At 49.5% G+C, this 19,327-nt stretch overlaps 2 protein-coding genes across 5 annotated transcripts in view; both read right to left on the bottom strand.

Annotated features, from left to right (window-relative positions):
* Window positions 1-12,575, bottom strand: part of LOC136617363 (zinc finger protein 84-like) — a 119,139-nt gene extending 106,564 nt beyond the window's left edge. Inside the window, exons 1-4 of one of the 4 annotated variants that reach the window (XM_066594254.1) lie at window positions 11,544-12,310; window positions 11,168-11,243; window positions 11,001-11,092; window positions 8,894-8,987 (exon numbers count right to left, since the gene is read on the bottom strand). In XM_066594254.1, coding sequence (XP_066450351.1) covers window positions 8,894-8,987; window positions 11,001-11,092; window positions 11,168-11,231 — 250 coding nt within the window. In that variant the 5' untranslated portion in view covers window positions 11,232-11,243; window positions 11,544-12,310. Of the gene's footprint in view, window positions 1-8,893; window positions 8,988-11,000; window positions 11,093-11,167; window positions 11,244-11,543; window positions 12,312-12,433 lie in introns of those variants that run through there. The other 3 variants (XM_066594252.1, XM_066594253.1, XM_066594251.1) reach the window with 3 other exon arrangements.
* LOC136617864 (gastrula zinc finger protein XlCGF57.1-like) lies at window positions 2,966-5,128 on the bottom strand. The gene has a single exon (XM_066594288.1). It carries the CDS (start codon window positions 4,421-4,423, stop codon window positions 3,299-3,301), a length of 1,125 nt encoding a protein of 374 aa, XP_066450385.1. The 5' UTR covers window positions 4,424-5,128; the 3' UTR covers window positions 2,966-3,298.
* Window positions 12,576-19,327: the final 6,752 nt, after the last annotated feature.

The raw sequence follows: 19,327 nt of genomic DNA on the forward strand, positions 1-19,327 counted from the left end.
GAAGTGAATTGAAATGCCATTAATGCGTTCCAATTCATTTCAATGGGGAAACAAAACTACAAGTAAAAAAAAAATCAACTCCCCTACCACCGGCGTTCCACTATAGTCTGCAGCGCCGACAGAGCATTGCTTTCTGGAGGCGGTGCTTAAATGTCCCGCCTCCAGCAAGCTAATGCTCTGATTGGTTAACTCAGCACTGCATCAGCCAATGAAAGCTCTGTCGGCAGGGAGGAGAATGCAACAGCCTGCAGCAGCGCCGCAGACTATAGCGGAACGCCGGTGGTAGGTGTGCAGTGATTTTTGGAGCATAAGTTCACTATTGAGAGTGGGTAAGTTCAGATAAGTCTCACAATGCTTCAGAGGTTTATATCCTAGGATGTTAGATAGTGACCATTATGGCCTGGCTGCCACTCTTTAGGGAGCACAACGTGGGCTGCTTTGTGTTCTTCTCAGACACTTAAAGTCTTTAATTATGACAGTTTTTAATGAATGTTTATTCTATTTGCTCACATATCCAGCTGCTCTACGGAGAGAAACAGGAAACCCAAAAGCCAATACAGACCATGTACCAAGTGTTCAGCTTATTGCTGATGACCTTGAATCTGACCTTTATTCTAATTGTATCTTACCCACTGATCCATCTGTGAACTCTCAGGCTGAATAGTTTTCTCCTAGTCCAATTCTCAGTAATCACAAGCCTTCCTGCTTCCCACAAGTGAAAGTCTTCCCAAAAGACCATCCAGGTCCTTCTGTAAAGATCTTATACAGCCTCTGATCCAGTCTACAAAGGCTCTAAGAGCTTTAGTTTCCATCGATAAAACATTACAGGCTTTGCTTATCCCCGTAACGTAAGACCTTCTGGAGGGCTTCCCCAGGTTGGAGACACTTCAGTCCATTTTTAATTTAAAGATGCTCTCAGATTTGTTATGTAATTTCCCTTTGGTTGCCTTGTGATTGGTCTCTAAGAGCCTTGTCCTTACTAATGTGGCTAGTAGGGCTGCTTGGTTGACGCAGTGGGCAGGAGATGATCCCTCAAGGAGCCAGTCCTGTTCTTTGTTCTCTGCTAAGCAGGGAAACTGATGGTGATTACAAAAACAAAAGTAACAATGACTCCTCGAAGGACTCCCAATGACGCCAGACCAGTCCGGAGGACATTGGAGGTTTTTCTTGCTCTCCCAAGGATTATTCTCTACAGTTTGCAGCCCCACTCATAGAAAGATTTCTGCTCAATGCTTCAAAGAACCCAATGATCCTCGAACCCCTCACTGAGTATTAGAATTCAACATGACAGCCCATGAGCAGGTTCCTGTCAGAAGAGCGGGTGTGGACCCACTGTGCCTCAAACCAATTTGAGTTGGGAATACTCCTGAGGGCAGTACCTGGGGTCACTTGGAATTCATGCATTAACCCCTTCCATTGGCATATTCACCCATTAACCCTACCCATTGGGGTCTGGACTTTGCTGCAGGGACTCATGGGCCATTATCTCAGAAGTATTCTCTGTGTTGTGGCAGCTGATGGAAACTAGTCAGGGTTACTGTAGCACAGCATCAGTGTGCCATGGTTGAGATACAAAGCCTAGGTCAGGGTAGACAGAATTCTTGCATAAATATACAACAAATCAAGGCAGGTAGCAGGCAGAGTAAGACTAGTAAAAAAAAACCAAGCCAAAGTCACGAATGGATAATATGTGAAGGCTGGGTGGAAAAGTAGGTCAAACCGGGTGACAGTGAGAGTAATTTATCACCTTTGTATATCAAAAAAGACTAATTGCTCAGTTATTTCCCAGTGGGGGAGGGTGCCTTTAAATAGAGGCTTTTCAGATTGGCCATGGGTGAAAAAGCTGGGTGTATGCTGGCCTTCTATCAGATAAGATGGCCATGCACATACTACATATATAGGCAGTAAGAAACTGATGACTGATGCAGTGTCAGCCACAGAGAACACGAGGGACTGAAGCTCAAAGCTCTTAAGGCCGGGCCTTTAGCCATAAATTCTTTTTGGTGTGTGGGGAGACATACATAAGATTCCTTCCTCACTGCCTTATTATCCAGCCTATCCCATATTTCCTTCCTGATGTCTCATCTGATAACAAAGAGGAGATCCACTTACCTGCCGTCTCTCCGAACCCACAGAATGAGGAGCAAGGAAAGCATTAAAAGAGCTTTTACAGGACCAAAGTCTTGAGAAGTTCAGATGTCCTTATTGTCCAGTTACAAAGTACTGACAAGGGGAAGAAGGTAAGTAAATCCCCTCTGGGGGGTGGAGTAATGACACCCCTCACAATGCTATTCCTTAGATAGTCTCCCTTTTCTGGAGAACATGAGAACCGCCTCTAGTCCACATCTACATCCAGAGTGGATACAACCCGATGCTCTCATGAGATCTACAGAGCGGTGACTCGGGCCTCATCTTCTACACTTAGTAACCGCTACAGGCAGGAAGTAGCTGCTTTAGGAGATGGCGCCTCTGGCAGGCAACTGCTTGGTACTGCAGCTTCTCCCATCCCTGATGTCTTGTGCTGCCGGTCCTGATAGAGATCACACTGTTACCTCTAATCTTCCTTTCCTCTGAAGGCTCCACAACAAGTTCTACTGCTGCTCCTATTGGGAGGATCCAAAGAAAGGAGAATCCCAGGTAAGAACCTCCTCTGAATGTCAGCTACACTGTTCTACTGCTATCCATCCCATCTATAATATCCTGTATACTGTCCCCACAGGAGGTCCATCTATAATACACTGTATACCGCCCTGTATACTGTCCCCACAGGAGTGGTAAACTGGGATCTCCAGTGAAATGCTGGTGAGCAGGGTTGCCTTTTTGGGGGCAGTTATTCCTCAGTAGAAGGAGTCTGGGTAGTCACATGTGCGGCAGTAGCCCCCCCCCCTCCCCCAAGTAGTACTTGGATTGGTTGGAGAGGGGTTATTCGTAGTGGATTTGATACACATGAAGTCAGAAAGAAGAGTTATATTTCACAAGGAGGGTTTTTATTCAGTGATTTTTACAGTAATAAGAAGGTTCATGGGGACAATTCAGGGTCGCTGCTCTGGAAGTAAGCCAGGATCTTCTCTTCTTCCTTCTATCCACAATACTTCTCCATGGATCCCTCTCACAGGTCACCTCAGGTACATAGAATTTGGGTGTTTGGCTGATTCCACCCAAAAATAAACTCTCTTATTAGCTGTTTAAAGTCTGAATAGTTTCATGTTTTCTAGGAATCAGAATCTGGTTTCTTCTCTGTATGAATTTTCTGACTAGTTTCAAAATTTGATTTTGTTAAACATTGTCTACATATAGATCAAAACTGCTTATCTCGTGTGTGACTTCTCTGATGTACGACAAGGCCTAATGGATTTAAAAAAGATCTCCCACACTGTGAACAGGTAAATGCCATCTCTCCTGTGTGAATTCGCTCATGTCTAAAAAGATCAAATTTACCTGAAAAGCATTTCCCACATTCTGTACATGAATACGGTTTCTCTCCTGTGTGACTTCTCTGATGTGTATTAAGACCAGATTTATTTATAAAAGTTCTCCCACACTCTGCACATGAATACGACCTCTCTCCTGTGTGAGTTTTCTGATGATCTGTAAGTTTGCCTTTAGTAATAAATCCTCTCCCACATTCTGTACATGAATACGGCTTCTCTCCTGTGTGATTTCTTTGATGTTTAACAAGATCTGATTTATTGGTGAAACATTTCTCACATTCTGAACAAGAAAACGGCTTCTCTCCTGTGTGGCTTCTCTCATGTATAACAAGGTTTTCTTTTCTTCTAAAGCTTCTCTCACATTCTGAACATGTAAATGGTTTCTCTCCTGTGTGAATTCTCTCATGTGCAGCAAGATGTGTTTTACTTGCAAAAGATTTTCCACATTCTGTACATAAATACGGCTTCTCTCCTGTGTGACTTCTCTGATGCTTCTCGAGATTAGATTTATTTGTAAAACATTTCCCACATTCTGAACATGAATACGGCTTCTCTCCTGTGTGAGTTCTATGATGTCGAACAAGATTTGATTTATCTCTAAAACATTTCCCACATTCTGTACATGAATATGGCTTCTCTCCTGTGTGACTTCTTAAATGATCTCCAAGCTTGTATTTAGAAGTAAAACATCTTCCACATTCTGGACATGAATACAGCTTCTCTTCTGTGTGAATTCTTTTGTCTGTAAGAAGACCTGAACTTTTTGTAGGCTGTTTTCTTTTCTTACTACATTGATGCCCTTTCCCTGCGTTCTGACTGGAACTTTTGGTAACACTCTGTGATTGGTCAGGAGAAGGTTCCTCATGATTACGGGGATTATATGATGGACCTGTACTGTGAAGTCCTGGAGGTACATTGAGGTTGATGAGTTTTTCTCCTGAAGAGTACTGAATGATATCTTCATCTTCAACTTTACAATTTACCGATAACATGAAGTTTCCCTCAGGGGTCTCAGTGGGATTTTCTGTGAGGTTTAAAAATAGTTTTCATGTTTTTTTACGTTCAAATTACAATTTTTTCACATTGCTATTAGACTGGAAACACATGTAGTTTTTGATGCTTTTTTTAGCTAAAGCTAAGTTCTCAACTACATCATGTGAAAAAAATATCAGACGGCTGCAAAGAGTGTATCGAGAGGGCTTAGCTGCCGAATCCTCTCCATACGCAGTGGTTTCAGGTATTTTTGAGAGTTTGCAGCTGCTGGTAACTGCTGTGATCAGAGCTGATGCTGATCATGGCAATTAACTATTTAGATGCCATGGTCAAAACTAACCACACTTCTAAACATCCAGTGGCTAGGGAAACCCCTCCATCACCTTCCCCGGCTTGCAGTTGTGGGGTGTTGATAGGTTAGCATGGCAGCCCAGAGTCTAATCAGGCACCCACATGTGCAGGTGAGCCCTAATGCCTGCATCACCTCTGATCCCCAGCAGTTACCTGACAGCCAGTATCAGGCACCCACGTGCTCTGGTGAGCCCTACTCCAGCAAAGGAGCCAGGTGCCCAGACCAAGCCCACCACAGCCTGCATCGGCCCAGTACTGGATCCCTTACCCATGGAAACACTCCTAAACCTTGTAAGGTTCCAGTGATGACCACCACACCCTAGCAGCCCAAACCATCCCTGGAACAAACCTCCTTCTCCAGCTCCTGCTCCACAGCTCGCCTCGTGGTACACTCCACAACCAGCGATGATAACTAGCCGAGGCTTGCATCGCCCCCCCCCCCCCCCCCAGTCTCTGTGAACCTTCAAAGTCTGTCCAAGGCCTCTTTTCCACCGCAAGAGCTTTGCAGCGGGCTCTCAGCCAAACAATCCTCTGATCCCTTTCCCCAGCTGTCATTACCCACCTCATCATCATCTTCAACCTTTCCCTGTCCTCTGGTATCTTCCCCTCCCCATTCAAACATTCTATCATATCCCTTCTGCTAAAGAAACTGTGTCTTGGCTCAACTGATGCAGCCAACTACCGTCCTATCTCTAACCTCCCCTTCATCTTCAAATTACTTGAATGCCTGGTCTACTCCCGCCTCACCCGGTTTCTCTCTGACAACTCTCTCAACTCCCTCCTATCCGTTTTACGCTCCCTCCAATCGACTGAAACCACCCTTAGGGCTCAGTCACACGAGCGGTTTTACGCACGTAAAAACGTTTGCACTGCGTGTGTCAAAAATAAAAACGTGAGCATGTCCATTGCCACCTATATGTTCTATCTTTTGTAGGTGCGAAATCTTCTTGACGCATGCAGTGCGAACGTTTTTACGTGCATAAAAATGCCCGTGTGACTGAGCCCTCACAGAAGTGTCTAAAGAGCTGAGAGCAACCAAGTCAACGGGCGACTATTCACTACTAATCCTCCTTGACCTGTCCACTGCTTTCCACACTGTCGACCATGACCTCCTTCTCACTATGCTCCGCTCCATCGGCCTAAAGGACACTGCTCTCTCCTGGTTCTCCTCCTACCTCTCTGACCGCTCTTTCAGCATCTCCTTCGCTAGTTCTACCTCCTCTCCACTTTCTCTTGCTGTTTGGGTCCCCTCGCTCCTCGGCCCCCTCCTCTTCTCTATCTATACAGCCCCAATCAGGCTAACCATTCGCAGATTTGGCCTCCAACATCACCTCTATGCTGATGACACCCAGCTATACACCCCCTCCTGTGACATCTCTGCACCTTTCCTCTAAAACATCTCTGACTGTCTGTCTGCTGTCTCTAACACTATGTCCTCTCTTTTTCTCAAACTCGACCTCTCAAAAACTGACCTCCTTGTCTTTCCACCCTCTACCAGCCTACTTCCCCCCAACATCTCCATATCAGTGTCTGGCACCACCATAACCCCTAGACACCACGTCTGCTGCCTTGGGGGGGGTCACACTGGACTCTGACCTCTTCTTTACCCCCCATATCCAATCTCTGGCCTGACCTTGCCACCTACACTTCAGGAACATCGCTAACATCCATCTGTTCCTGACCACGGACACACTAAAGACACTTGTGGTCGCCCTCATCCACTCTCTGTTACGGTATCCTACCCGCTGATAAGCCAGCCTGGGTTGCCCTAGAACTTACCCTCTACCCCTGTCCCTGCCTACTTGCCTCACTCCTGGCTAACCTCAGGCGGGCAAATGGGCAGCGGACCCTGCTTTCACTAGGGACCGAGAGGGGGGACTGGCGTACCAAGACGGAACAGGGTAGAATACCGACAGGAAGGGCATATGAAGAAAACCAACAGGAAATACACGCAGACCGAGGCAGATGGGATAACCTGGCAGAAATAGCAAAAGCTGACAACAGGAGACTGACTGAGGCAGGATGAACAGAAACCAATAACTGGCAGTGAATGGACCTCACTGCCAGCCTTATAAACAGAAGCCTCCGCCCAGGGGCGGAGAGAGGGAGGCAACTACCTCCCAGCAGAATCCCAAAATCATGAGCTCGTGCATGGAGCTGCACTCACAGGCGCGCGCGCACATCGCCGCCCAGACCCACGAGCGCGCGCACTGCGCCAACCAGCCACTCGTGCCCCCGGCAGCCAGACAACCAGCCGGGGGGATGCGCCACGACCGCGGGACCCAGTGCCCCGTTGCCCCGGGAGGACCCGCAGCCGCCGCATGTTAACACTCCCGACTCGACTACTGCAACTTGCTTGTCATGTTGGCTTGTCACGCGGCGCTTGCCAGGCTCCCTCCCTGGGGGACACACGTAGCCAAGGCCAGAGCAGCGTTGGGCCTCATCTGGACACACCTTGGAAGGGGATGCCCAATAAACTGGGGAAAAGAGGTTGAAGGGTTTGTCACATGTGCTGCCACCGTTCCGGTTACCCCCCCGGCATGACCATTGGCAGGGAAAATAAATGAGCCACAGACAGTTTAAGTACCTCAGGTCCCCGGGAACGGCCAGGGCCTGGAAACAACTTTACTGAAAGCTTCACTTTAGTACAAGGCATAAATTCACCAGATGCTCTGGTGCAGGTAAGACAGGAGATTGGAGGTCAGCGAGGAAACTGAGGATGACAGCGGTCCTGCAGGCCAAGTTACCTGTCAGGTACCGCTCCTGGGTGGGGAACACTCCGGAGGAGGATAGGGGTACTCCACAGACTCTCCGGCAGACAAGTACCTCCACTCAGCGGGACTCAGACTTCAATACGCTTAACTGGGAAACTCACCTCTTCAAAGAAGCATATCAGCTCCCCTGACTTTAGCCCCCTGCCCTCAAACTATGCCCATCACGTACACTCCCTGCCCCCATACCACCACCCCATCCCGATTGAGCCGCCATGCATCTAATGCGCAGCAGAATAAGTTGGCGCTATACAAATAAAGATTGTTAATATTATTCGTAATGAAGACTTCCAGAGCCTATTGAACCCTGCCTGCAGTAGGGCTTAAAGTCACAGTATGTCCGCGGCTCCGAGCTGCCGCTCCATACAGACTCGTCCGCGGCTCCGAGCTGCCGCTCCATACAGACTCGTCCGCGGCTCCGAGCTGCCGCTCCATACAGACTCGTCCGCGGCTCCGAGCTGCCGCTCCATACGGACTCGTCCGCGGCTCCGAGCTGCCGCTCCATACGGACTCGTCCGCGGCTCCGAGCTGCCGCTCCATACGGACTCGTCCGCGGCTCCGAGCTGCCGCTCCATACGGACTCGTCCGCGGCTCCGAGCTGCCGCTCCATACGGACTCGTCCGCGGCTCCGAGCTGCCGCTCCATACGGACTCGTCCGCGGCTCCGAGCTGCCGCTCCATACGGACTCGTCCGCGGCTCCGAGCTGCCGCTCCATACGGACTCGTCCGCGGCTCCGAGCTGCCGCTCCATACGGACTCGTCCGCGGCTCCGAGCTGCTGCTCCCTACAGACTCGGCTGTCACTCCCCGTATCCAAAATATACTCACTGCGCCATTCTGGTGGTCCGGTACCGCAGAATCTGACTGGTGACGTCTCGTATACCGGCCCACGTGGGCTTCTAATGTAGAACTCACTGATGACATCCCTGCCCGGCCTCTACTGGCTGCAGCGGTCACATGAGTCATCAACCTACATGACCGCTGCTGCGGATGTAAGCAGAGGACCAGAGCGAGGGCGGAGGAGCAGCGGGAGGTAAGTGTGTGTGCTGTTATATTACACACACCTCGGCCCCCACTGCCACTAATGTTATAGTATGTCAAGAAAAACTAAGTGTTTGATCTGCATATACTCACATCCTGGACATTAGTGCCGCTGATCATCACCGCTGCTCAACCCCAAGTACCGAGACTAAGCCCAATACATGACCGGACCCATAGAAGAGCCGGGGAGGATTTCTATACATTCCCATCCCCTCGGGCACATAACACCTTGTATCACCACCTGAAGGGCTACTAGAGCGCTAAGGGGCAACCGAACCTTAAGGAACCCCCAGCTCATCATCACCTACCTGCAGGAACGTCCTCCTCCACCTCACTCTTCCACGGGTGATCGCTCCTCATCCTCTCTTCTTCTACTACCTCCACTTTAATATCATCTTCACCCTGATAGGTCATATGGAAGAATTCAGTACAATATGGTGGAGGGGCGGGAAATCTAACCGACCTCCGACATCTATGACTGCAGGAGGAAAGAGCCCCACCACTGAGATAGAGCAAGACAATATGGCGGAGCGGCGGGAAATCTAACCGAACACCGAAATCTATTACTGCAGGAGGAAAGAGCTCCACCACCTATATAGAGCAGGACCAGAGAGCTCCACCACCTATACTGTATTGAGCAGGACCAGACCTCCACTCCCTATATAGAGCAGGACCAGAGAGCTCTACATAGAGCAGGGGCAGAGAGCTCCATCTCCCTTTTGTACAGAAGGACCAGAGAGCTCCACCCCTTATATAGAGCAGGACCAGAGAGCTCCACCCCTTATATAGAGCAGGACTACAGAGCTCCACCCCCTATATAGAGCAGGGGCAAATAGCTCTACCCCCATATAGAGCAGGAACAGAGAGCTCCACCCCCTATATAGACCAGGACCAGAGTGCTCCATCGCCCTTTATAGAGCAGAGCCAGAGAGCTCCACCCCTATATAGAGTGTTCTGGATTATGATTTTCTCCAGCAGGCTTTGGAGTATTTTGTAGCTTCCGAATTATATCGTGTGCACACATCGTCGACCAGAATCAGACACAAATGCTGGTCTAAAACTGGGAGAGTCTCTACAATGTATAGAGGCTCAAGCCTTTTATTATAACACATGACAACCGCCCTTCAATGGGCGTGCAACAGATTACATCAGTAACATATAAGATTCTCATTTGTCGGATCATATAGAATCTCCCACCTCTCTGCCCACCCTCTACTAGCCAGGATGTAGGTTGGAATTCGTCCTCTATGCAGGCAACCTTAAGCAGTTTCTGTGTATGTGGCAAGTCTTATCAACATGTGCTCAGGCTGAAGGAATTCCTTTGTTGTAGAAGTTTCAGCGTGGGGGGCAGGGCTGGAGATTCATCCATGAGCACAAGCAATATATATATATATATATATATATATATATATATATATATAAATATATAACACTGTGATTTAACTCTTTCCTTATGCAGCAGAGTTCCACATTAGGTTGAAGTCATTACAATAGCAAAATACATTTACGTTATACAAATCGATAGACATTTTATACCAAATAATCATCATGTCTATCACAATAGCAGGACCCTATAGCTTCACCCCCTATATACAGCAGGAGCAGAGAGCTCCACCACTATATAAAGCAGGAAAAGAGAGCTCCACCACTTTGAAGAACAGGAGCAAAGAGCTCCATACCCACAAAGAGAAGGAGCAAAGAGCTCTACTTCCTATATAGAGCAGGACCAAATAGGTGCACTGTTCTATATAGAGCAGGATGAAAGTACTCCATCACCCTTTAGGGCGCCCACCCACTGGCGATTTTTTTCCCTGCGAAATTCGCAGCATTTTTTTCTCTGCAGGGGTCTATGGGACTTGTAATGTTAAAATCGCGATCGCGCAAAATCGCAATTTACCGCGAAATCGCGATTTTGCGCGATCGCGATTTTAACATTACAAGTCCCATAGACCCCTGCAGAGAAAACAATGCTGCGAATTTCGCAGGGAAAAAAATCGCCAGTGGGTGGGCGCCCTTATAGAGCAAGATGAAAGAGCTCCACCTCCTATATAGATCAGGAGAAGAAAGCGCCCCCCCATGTAGAGAAGGAGAAAAGAGGTCTTCCTGTATAAAGAGCAGACCCAAAGAATTATACCCCCTGTATAGAGAAGAAACAGAGAGCTTCATCCCCTACAAAGAGCAGAACCAAAGAGCTCTACCATCCTATATAGAGCAGGAACAAATAACTCCACCCCTTTATAGAGCCCCGCCCTATAAAGAACAAGAGCAAACAGCTCCTCCCTATATAGAAAGCAGGTCCAGAGGGCTCCAACCCCCCATAGAGAGCAGCAGCAGAGAGCTCACCTTCCTATACAGAGCAGTGGCAAATAGCTGCACCCTGTACGCAGCTATATCATAGGACACAGCGCCATCTACCTGCTGGTTCTCCGGGACATCTTCCTTTGTACAGTCCTGGGAATACGGAGGACGGGGACATCTTTCTGGTGGGTTTTCCCTGACGGCTCCATCTATGGAGATACACAGTGATGGAATAGCAGATGACAGGAGTATCTAGGTGACCCCAATGAGTCTCCCCTCCTTACACTGCTGATCAGCCCTTATATCCGGCTCTTCTGCTTCATCTTTAATCTCAACCTTAATGTCCATCAGATTTCCACCCTAAACAGAAAAGAAGAATGTAAAATGCTCTTTGGTTCCATCACTTTATGGTCAGATCCTGGTGAGTCCTCAGTGCCATCTACCTGCTGGTTCCCCGGGACATCTTCCTTCGGAGCAGGACCAGAGAGCTCCACCCACTATACAGTGCAGGACCAGAGATCTACTCCCCTATATAGAGCAGGACCAAAGAGCTCCACCCCTTATAGAGAGCAGGACCAGAGAGACCCACCCCCTGTATAGAGCAGGACCACAGAGCTCCACCCCCTATATAGATGTACTAAAGGGCTCAGCACCATCTACCTGCTGGTTCTCCAGCACATCTTCTTCTGGACGGTCTTGGGAATACGGAGGGCGTGGACATCTCTCTGGGGGGTTTCTCCTCCCTGCTCCATCTGTGGAGACACACAGTGATGGAATAGATTATACATCCAATGATGGGAGAATGTAGGCGACCTCATACCTGCCGCCTCTTACCAGGTGACGCCGCAGGCGGGAGCCCTTCCAGCATGGCGGCCGCGTACACATCCCGCCGACCCTCTACATACTCCCACTCCTCTAACCTGGTGACCCCGCGGGCGAGAGCCCCTCCAGCATGGCGGCCATGCACACATTCCTCCAGCCCTCTACATACTCCCACTCCTCTTACCTGGTGACCCCGCCTCCAGCATGGCGGCCACGTACACATCCCGCCAGCCCTCTACATACTCCCACTCCTCTTACCTGGTGACCCCGCCTCCAGCATGGCGGCCGCGTACACATCCCTCTACATCCTCCCACTCCTCTTACCTGGTGACCCCGCCTCCAGCATGGCGGCCGCGTACACATCCCTCTACATACTCCGACTCCTCTTACCTGGTGACCCCGCCTCCAGTATGGTGGCCGCGTACACATCCCTCTACATCCTCCCACTCCTCTTACCTGGTGACCCCGCCTCCAGCATGGCGGCCGCATACACATCCCTCTACATACTCCCACTCCTCTTACCTGGTGACCCCGCCTCCAGCATGGCGGCCCCGTACACATCCCTCTACATACTCCCACCCCTCTTAACTGGTGACCCCGCCTCCAGCATGGCGGCCACGTACACATCCCTCTACATACTCCCACCCCTCTTACCTGGTGACCCCGCCTCCAGCATGGCGGCCGCGTACACATCCCGCCGGCCCTCTACATCCTCCCACCCCTCTTACCTGGTGACCCCGCCTCCAGCATGGCGGCCGCGTACACATCCCGCCGGCCCTCTACATACTCCCACTCCTCCATGGAGAAATAGACGGCCACATCCTGACACCTTATAGGAACCTGACAACACAATATCCAGTCATCAGCCAGAGCCCCCCGCTAGAATGTCCCCCCACATTCCCCGCAGTCACCTCTCCTGTCAGCAGCTCCGTCATCTTGTTGGTGAGTTCTAGAAGCTTCTGGATCAGGGAGTGAGGATGGATGATGGGAGTCGCTGTCTTCTTCACTGCTGTGTACTCCTGTGGATGGAGGGAGACGCTCAGGGATGGCACAAATACAAGACAGATGGGAGGAATGGAGGGAAGTTCACCTCTCCGGTCAGCAGGTAGATGATCTCCCAGGTGACGGCTAATATCCTTCCGCTCATCTCCATAATGGAGAGAACAGCACAGCCCCTTGATGTAATCCTACTATACTGTAGTACATCCACTCTACAAACATTTCAGAGAAGCTCTTGCTACTGACCTGAGGAAACTCTCTCTTCCCAGCCGGGCACTGGATGGTCTCAATGTTTTTGTCATTTTTGCTACATAGTCCTTTTGCTGTCTAGTCTCTTACTATACCTATGGCCTATACATATATATATATAGTTATGGCCTATACATACACTAATGCGCTGTATATTTATATATGACTACATTGGCTCATGTGTTTGTATAACATATACATATAATATGGCCTTAGATTGTTTTTCCCCTTTCCTCTCTCACCTCCATCTCATTCTGCCTTCTGATATGTACTTTATAGCTTGTCTGTTGTAACCACCAGTGGACCTGATGAAGGGATTCTCGCTTCCTACCTGCTTTACCCTGCAGTGCTGCGCCTCCTCTGCTGCCAGCTTTTAGTCCTATTCTCTTGCTCCATCACCCCCCTCCGGTGGAGCGTCATCTGGTCGGGCCGCCACCATTGAAGATATTCTACTCTTTTCATAATTAACACGGCCGTACGGGTTTCGCTCCACCCCTCTCTTCTTTCCTGTCATCCACATCTAGTTATGGTCTCTTCCTCTTAAGGGTACCGGCTAAGATCAGCACTTTGGGTTTCCTCCCTTAGTAAGATCCACAGTGGGGTTCTGAGCATACTCCACCAATATGGACTACTGCAACAATAGGCTAAAAGAGAGGGACCATCTCATAGACCTCTATATGAGAAACTCCTCCCAATCAGGAATGATAGCGAACAGTGAGGCTCAAGGAACATTGAACCCAAAGCTTTAATTAAACTTTCATGGGACTTTGAGAAATTACCATCTGGACTCCAAGTTCCTTCAATTCTATTTGGAAGAGGACATCACCCCGAGAGGTGTGGGACTGCGACCCTCTCCGACTTTCACTAACGATGATTCTTTTTCACAGGAGTGGGACAATATTCTACACAAATGCAGTAAGGACTTATTGGGTTTACTTGCCAAGAAACGTGATGACTTCTGCTGTGCGTAATAATGATTGTATAACACTGACATGGGAACGAATCAACTCTTAGACAACGCCCAGAGGGATTGGATCCTGACCTCCAGGATGTTAAATATGGAAAAAGAGAACCTTAACAGAAAAATTGCACAAAGTCCAAAGGGATCGGGAGGATTATAAAACTAGGAACGTAAAGTTCTGATCATGAAATAAAATATGCCCACAACATCTTTCAAACACTATCAGTAGACCGAGACCAGGGGCGTAACTATAGAGGATGCAGGGGGTGCTGTGCCACACGGGCCCAGGAGCCTTAGGGGGCCCATAAGGCCTGTCTTATCCATATAGGGAACCCAGTACAATGAATAAAACTTTAGAGTTGGGGGCCCTGTTACAGGTTTTGCATTGGGGACCAGAAGCTTCAAGTTACGCCTCTGACCGAGACATATACAGGACGATTCAGCCAAGTCTTGTACTAACCCCCACCCCTATGATGCACCCACTAGGGAATTATCCAACATTCATATCCAAAATCCTTCCCCTTATGAGCATACAATACTGAACATACAGTTCCCTGCCATCAGGGGCCCCACACTACATTAGAAGCACGCCTCAAAACCCCAGGACATCTTTTGAAGTCTGATGTAGAGACAAATGCCTGAGAATGAAACCACACGAATAACTTTAAAGTCCGACCCTAATGCACCCTGAGAAACAGGTTTACAGACTCAGCAAACGGGTCTACCCCACTAAGACTGAGAAATCAACCGAAGTGGCCAGAGCGCTACTGAGAGACAGAATTTCAAGACATGGCCTACCAGTGTGGATGGGGTCAGACAACGGACCATTCTTGGCTGCAGAGATCATACAAGAGCTGGCCAGCAACCTCATAATCAGATGGAGATTATACACGGCCTACAGACCCCAGAGCCCAGGAAAGGAGGCGCATGAACCAGACTTTAAAACTTGCCTTAGGAAAGCTCTGTCAGGAGACTCACCTAGAAAGGCCACAAGTCCTACCCATTGCTCTGCTCAGAATCAGATCTGCTCCCACTAAAATAACTGGTTATTTCCCTCCTAAGATGATGTAAGGGGTACTATTGTATCTTGTCACCACCACAATAATGGGTGGAGACCTACACGGAGAGCTAAGGGCTAGGGTACACCCCCAAAGGTCCTCATTGGCTGCCTGCAGGAAGGTCCTAGCAGTGTGAGGATGTAGTTATGGCTGGGTATGGAGGGTTAGGGTTAGTTTCAGTGTTAGGCTTACATTATTACCTGTATGGCCGCAGTAACATCGAAGTATTCACAGCTAATAATGTAAGCCTTACACAGAAACTAACCGTAGCCCTCCATCCGAGCAATAAATCATTGCCCATGCTGGGAGCGGAGGTGAGAGACTGCCGCCGGTGAGACTGACAGTGGGGTGGCCAGTAAGGTGAGCGGAGGTGGGAGACTGCCACCTAAGAGACTGACAGCGGGGCCGGTAAGGGGAGCGGAGGTGGGAGACTGCAGCCAGGATGAGTGAGACAGCGGGGTGGCCGGTAAGGGGAGCGGAGGTGGGAGACTGCCGCCAGAAAACATGAGAGTGACACCGAGGCAGGTAAGGGGAGCGAAGGTGGGAGACTGCCACCGGGGAGACTGGCAGCGAGGCAGGTAAGGGGAGTGGAGGTGGGAGACTGCCACCGGGGAGACTGGCAGCGAGGCCGGTAAAGGGAGCGGAGGTGGGAGATTGCCGCTGGGATGAGAGTGACAGCGGGGTCAGTAAGGGGAGATGCAGTCACAGCAGCGCTGCTGGGAGGGCACAGCCGGCGGCTACATTCAGAGTGGGGGCAGGAGCAGCAGATGGCAGCAGCACACTCACATCTGCAGAATGCATGGAAGGCAGCCGGACACTCTCATCGGAGACCGGAGTGGTGATTGCCGGAACCTGTGAAGCGGAGGATGGGGAGCCAGCCATGCAGCCAATCAGTAACAGGGGGCATCACCAGCCTGTCAATCTTTTCTACACCACTACTTCTGGTGGTGACAAGATACAATAGTACCGATGTAGGGTAGGCCCAGACAAGTAGTATTAGGACTTAGAGTAGACAACAAAATAGTGGGATTGATGATAAATCACCAGCAGAGGCTTGTGTAGTGGCCTAGTACATACTTTCCTGGCCCCCTCCATAATGTCATACATATGTCTTATTTTGATGTGCTGTGCAAACTGTCTAGTCATTGTGTTATATATATTGCACAGCTGCAGCGTGTGATGGGTTAAGTGTCTGCAAGAACCTGGGGATTGCCTATAAATGTATCAATTTATGTCCTGTCACATGGTATGAGTGTGAATATAAATAGGAGTGCTTGAGAGTGGGAAAGGAGTCGGTCTTCCATCTGAGGTTCTTCTGGGTTCCTGAGCGGGAGTGCTGGCCACATGGGGGTACCTTCAAACCTCATGTGGTGAAGATGAAGGAGGAGGAAAGGGTTCCCTAGAGTACATGTATATGGGATGAGAGAAGAGTGAGCCCATTCCCCCAAGTGGAGAGAGAGAGATGAGTAATAAGCAAGTGCAATTTCCAAGGCCTAGTGCAGAGTTACTTTCTACTTCATATTTTTCTAACGCGGCCGTCCGTAGCTAGTGGATCACTGCGTACAGGTACTCATTCATTTGTCACGCCCAGCCATCCTGAAGTCTGGGATCACTGGGTGGAGGTACTCCTACACAAGTCTGTTTAATACCTGCACTTCAAGTACTGTCAATTGTGCCTTGTATTTCTAAAGTTTATTCAAGTAAAGTTCTTCTAGGCCCAGACCAGTCCCAGGGACCTGAGGTACATTATTTCTGTCTGCGGCTCATTTATTTACCACCGAGGATTATACTGGTGGATAAAGGAATGGTGGCATCACCCATGACAACCCCTATCCCTGTTCGCATGTTTATTGGGCATTCCTCTCCAAAGGGTGTCCGGAAGAGGCCCAGTGCTGCCCTGGCCGAGGCTACATGCGTCCCTCCGGAAGGGAGCCAGGTAAGTGCTGCCATGACATGCCGACATCTTACCGTTCCCACTCCTCACCATATGCCCTGTGTCCGGGGTCACCCTATGGGACGCTGCACTTGTCCTGGGAAAGACCATGGCAACCATCGCCAAAAGAGCAGAAAAAAGGTTACCTGCTTGTTTAAATATTGCTGTACACACTTCTCTTTCAGGAGAAGAGGTCTGGGTGAAACATTGGCAGCAGAGGCCTCTCAAGCCAAGGAGGAGGGGTCTGCACACTATTGTTTTATCTACCCCACCTGCTCTTAAAATTGCTGAGGTTGGACCTTGGCCCCACCAGACCAGAGTCAGAGTGGAATCCAACGCCCAAACCATGGAGTAAAAAAAGAGATTCCGGGTTTTGCACTACTTGTGTATCTACAGAACTAGAGGAAGCCACTTACTGAGAGAGAACAACAGAACTAAAGGCCGGCAGCGGAAGAGGCGCAGCACTCAGGTTACAGCAGGTAGGAAGTGACCAGAGGGGGGGAATGGACCAGCGACACACATTCCAGGTTACAGCAGGTAGGCAGTGACCAGAGGGGTGGAATGGACCAGCGACACACATTCCAGGTTACAGCAGGTAGGCAGTGACCAGAGGGGTGGAATGGACCAGCGACACACACTCCAGGTTACAGCAGGTAGGCAGCGACCAGAGGGGTGGAATGGACCAGCGACACACACTCCAGGTGACAGCAGGTAGGAAGTGACCAGAGGGGTGGAATGGACCAGCGACACACACTCCAGGTGACAGCAGGTAGGAAGTGACCAGAGGGGGGGAATGGACCAGCAACACACACTCCAGGTGACAGCAGGTAGGAAGTGACCAGAGGGGTGGAATGGACCAGCGACACACACTCCAGGTGACAGCAGGTAGGAAGTGACCAGAGGGGGGGAATGGACCAGCAACACACACTCCAGGTGACAGCAGGTAGGAAGTGACCAGAGGGGTGGAATGGACCAGCGACACCTCAAAAGGGGCATCTCAGCAGTGGCAGAAGCGTTGGGAGGAGTGTGCGGCCGCCCGAGGTGGTGAAGAACATTAGTGGAAGATGGTTGGATCTGATTACAAACATTATCTATGAATCAAGGTTGGATACTTTGTGAACGCACTTTGCTCCTTCTAGGGGAGAAATCTTACTGACAATGAGTGTGTATATATGTGTCCCCCTGACTATGGAAGGAACTGATTCTATTATCTAATTTCCTGCCCTACTCAGGTGTTTTCTCTCTGCAAGCATCAGAATTGCTCTGTCTGACACCCTCTGCAGGCCATTCTGTGTAATACACTCATTGTCAGTAACAATTTCAAGGAGTATATATACACACTAGAGATGAGCGAACGAGCTCGGCCACGCCCCTTTTTCGCCCGAATACCGCGATTTCCGAGTACTTCCGTACTCGGCGAAAAAATTCGGGGGCGCCGTGGCGGCACGGGGGGTAGCAGTGGGGAGTGGGGGGGGGGAGAGGGAGAGAGAGAAGGCTCCCCGCTGCTACCCCCCGCACCGCCACGCCTCTCCCCGCCCCCCGGCGTCCCCCGAATCTTTTCACCCGAGTACTGAAGTACTCGAAAATGGCGGTACTCGGGCGAGTAATTACTCGAAACGAGTACGTTCGCTCATCTCTAATACACACCCATTAACAGCAATATCCCTCCTCTAGAGGGAATATATGTACATATGTCCACTCATTGTCAGTAACATCCCTTCCCCAGAAGAAGTGTGTGTTACTCTCCCCCTGACTATGGAAGGAACTGATTCTTGTATCTCATTTCCTGCCCCACTCAGGTGTTTTCCCTATGCATCAGAATTGCTCTGTCTAACACCCTCTGCAGGCCATTCTGTGTAATGCACTCTTACAATATACATCCATTCATTGTCAGTAACATCCCTCCCCCAGAAGGAATGAATATATATACACACACACACAGACTTATTTTCAGTGACATCCCCTCCCTAGAAAGAGTATGTGTGTGGTATGTATATATATATACACACACACACACATTTATATATCCTCTGATACCAGCTGATAACAACCCCGATGTCAGCTTACCGTACTGCTGCATATATATATAAATAGCCTCTGATACCGGCTGATAACAGAGAGAGAACAGGACCTGCTCTCAGTAGACTGCAGGAGCTGAAGGACCTGTGATGACATCAGTGTCATGTGATCAGGGGGCGGGGCAGGTCTGGGGAGGGGGGCGGGGTGTGATGACAGTTGGTGCGCTGTTAACCCCGCGCACACCAATCATGTGATTGTTCTCAGTAATCTTGTAGATATGAGACCTTTTATGTCCCAGCAGCCTCCAGCCCTACTCAGGGGGCTTCCTCAGGCATATGGAGTAGATCAGAAGAGGCGTATATATATATATATATATATATATATATATATATATATACACACA

The sequence above is a fragment of the Eleutherodactylus coqui genome, chromosome 1 (assembly GCF_035609145.1).
Source record: "Eleutherodactylus coqui strain aEleCoq1 chromosome 1, aEleCoq1.hap1, whole genome shotgun sequence".
NCBI lineage: Eukaryota > Metazoa > Chordata > Amphibia > Anura > Eleutherodactylidae > Eleutherodactylus > Eleutherodactylus coqui.

What these genes read in the sequence shown, in the direction of transcription:
- LOC136617864 (XM_066594288.1), bottom strand. Translation starts at nt 4,423, where the DNA reads ATGTTATCGGTAAATTGTAAAGTTGAAGATGAAGATATCATTCAGTAC.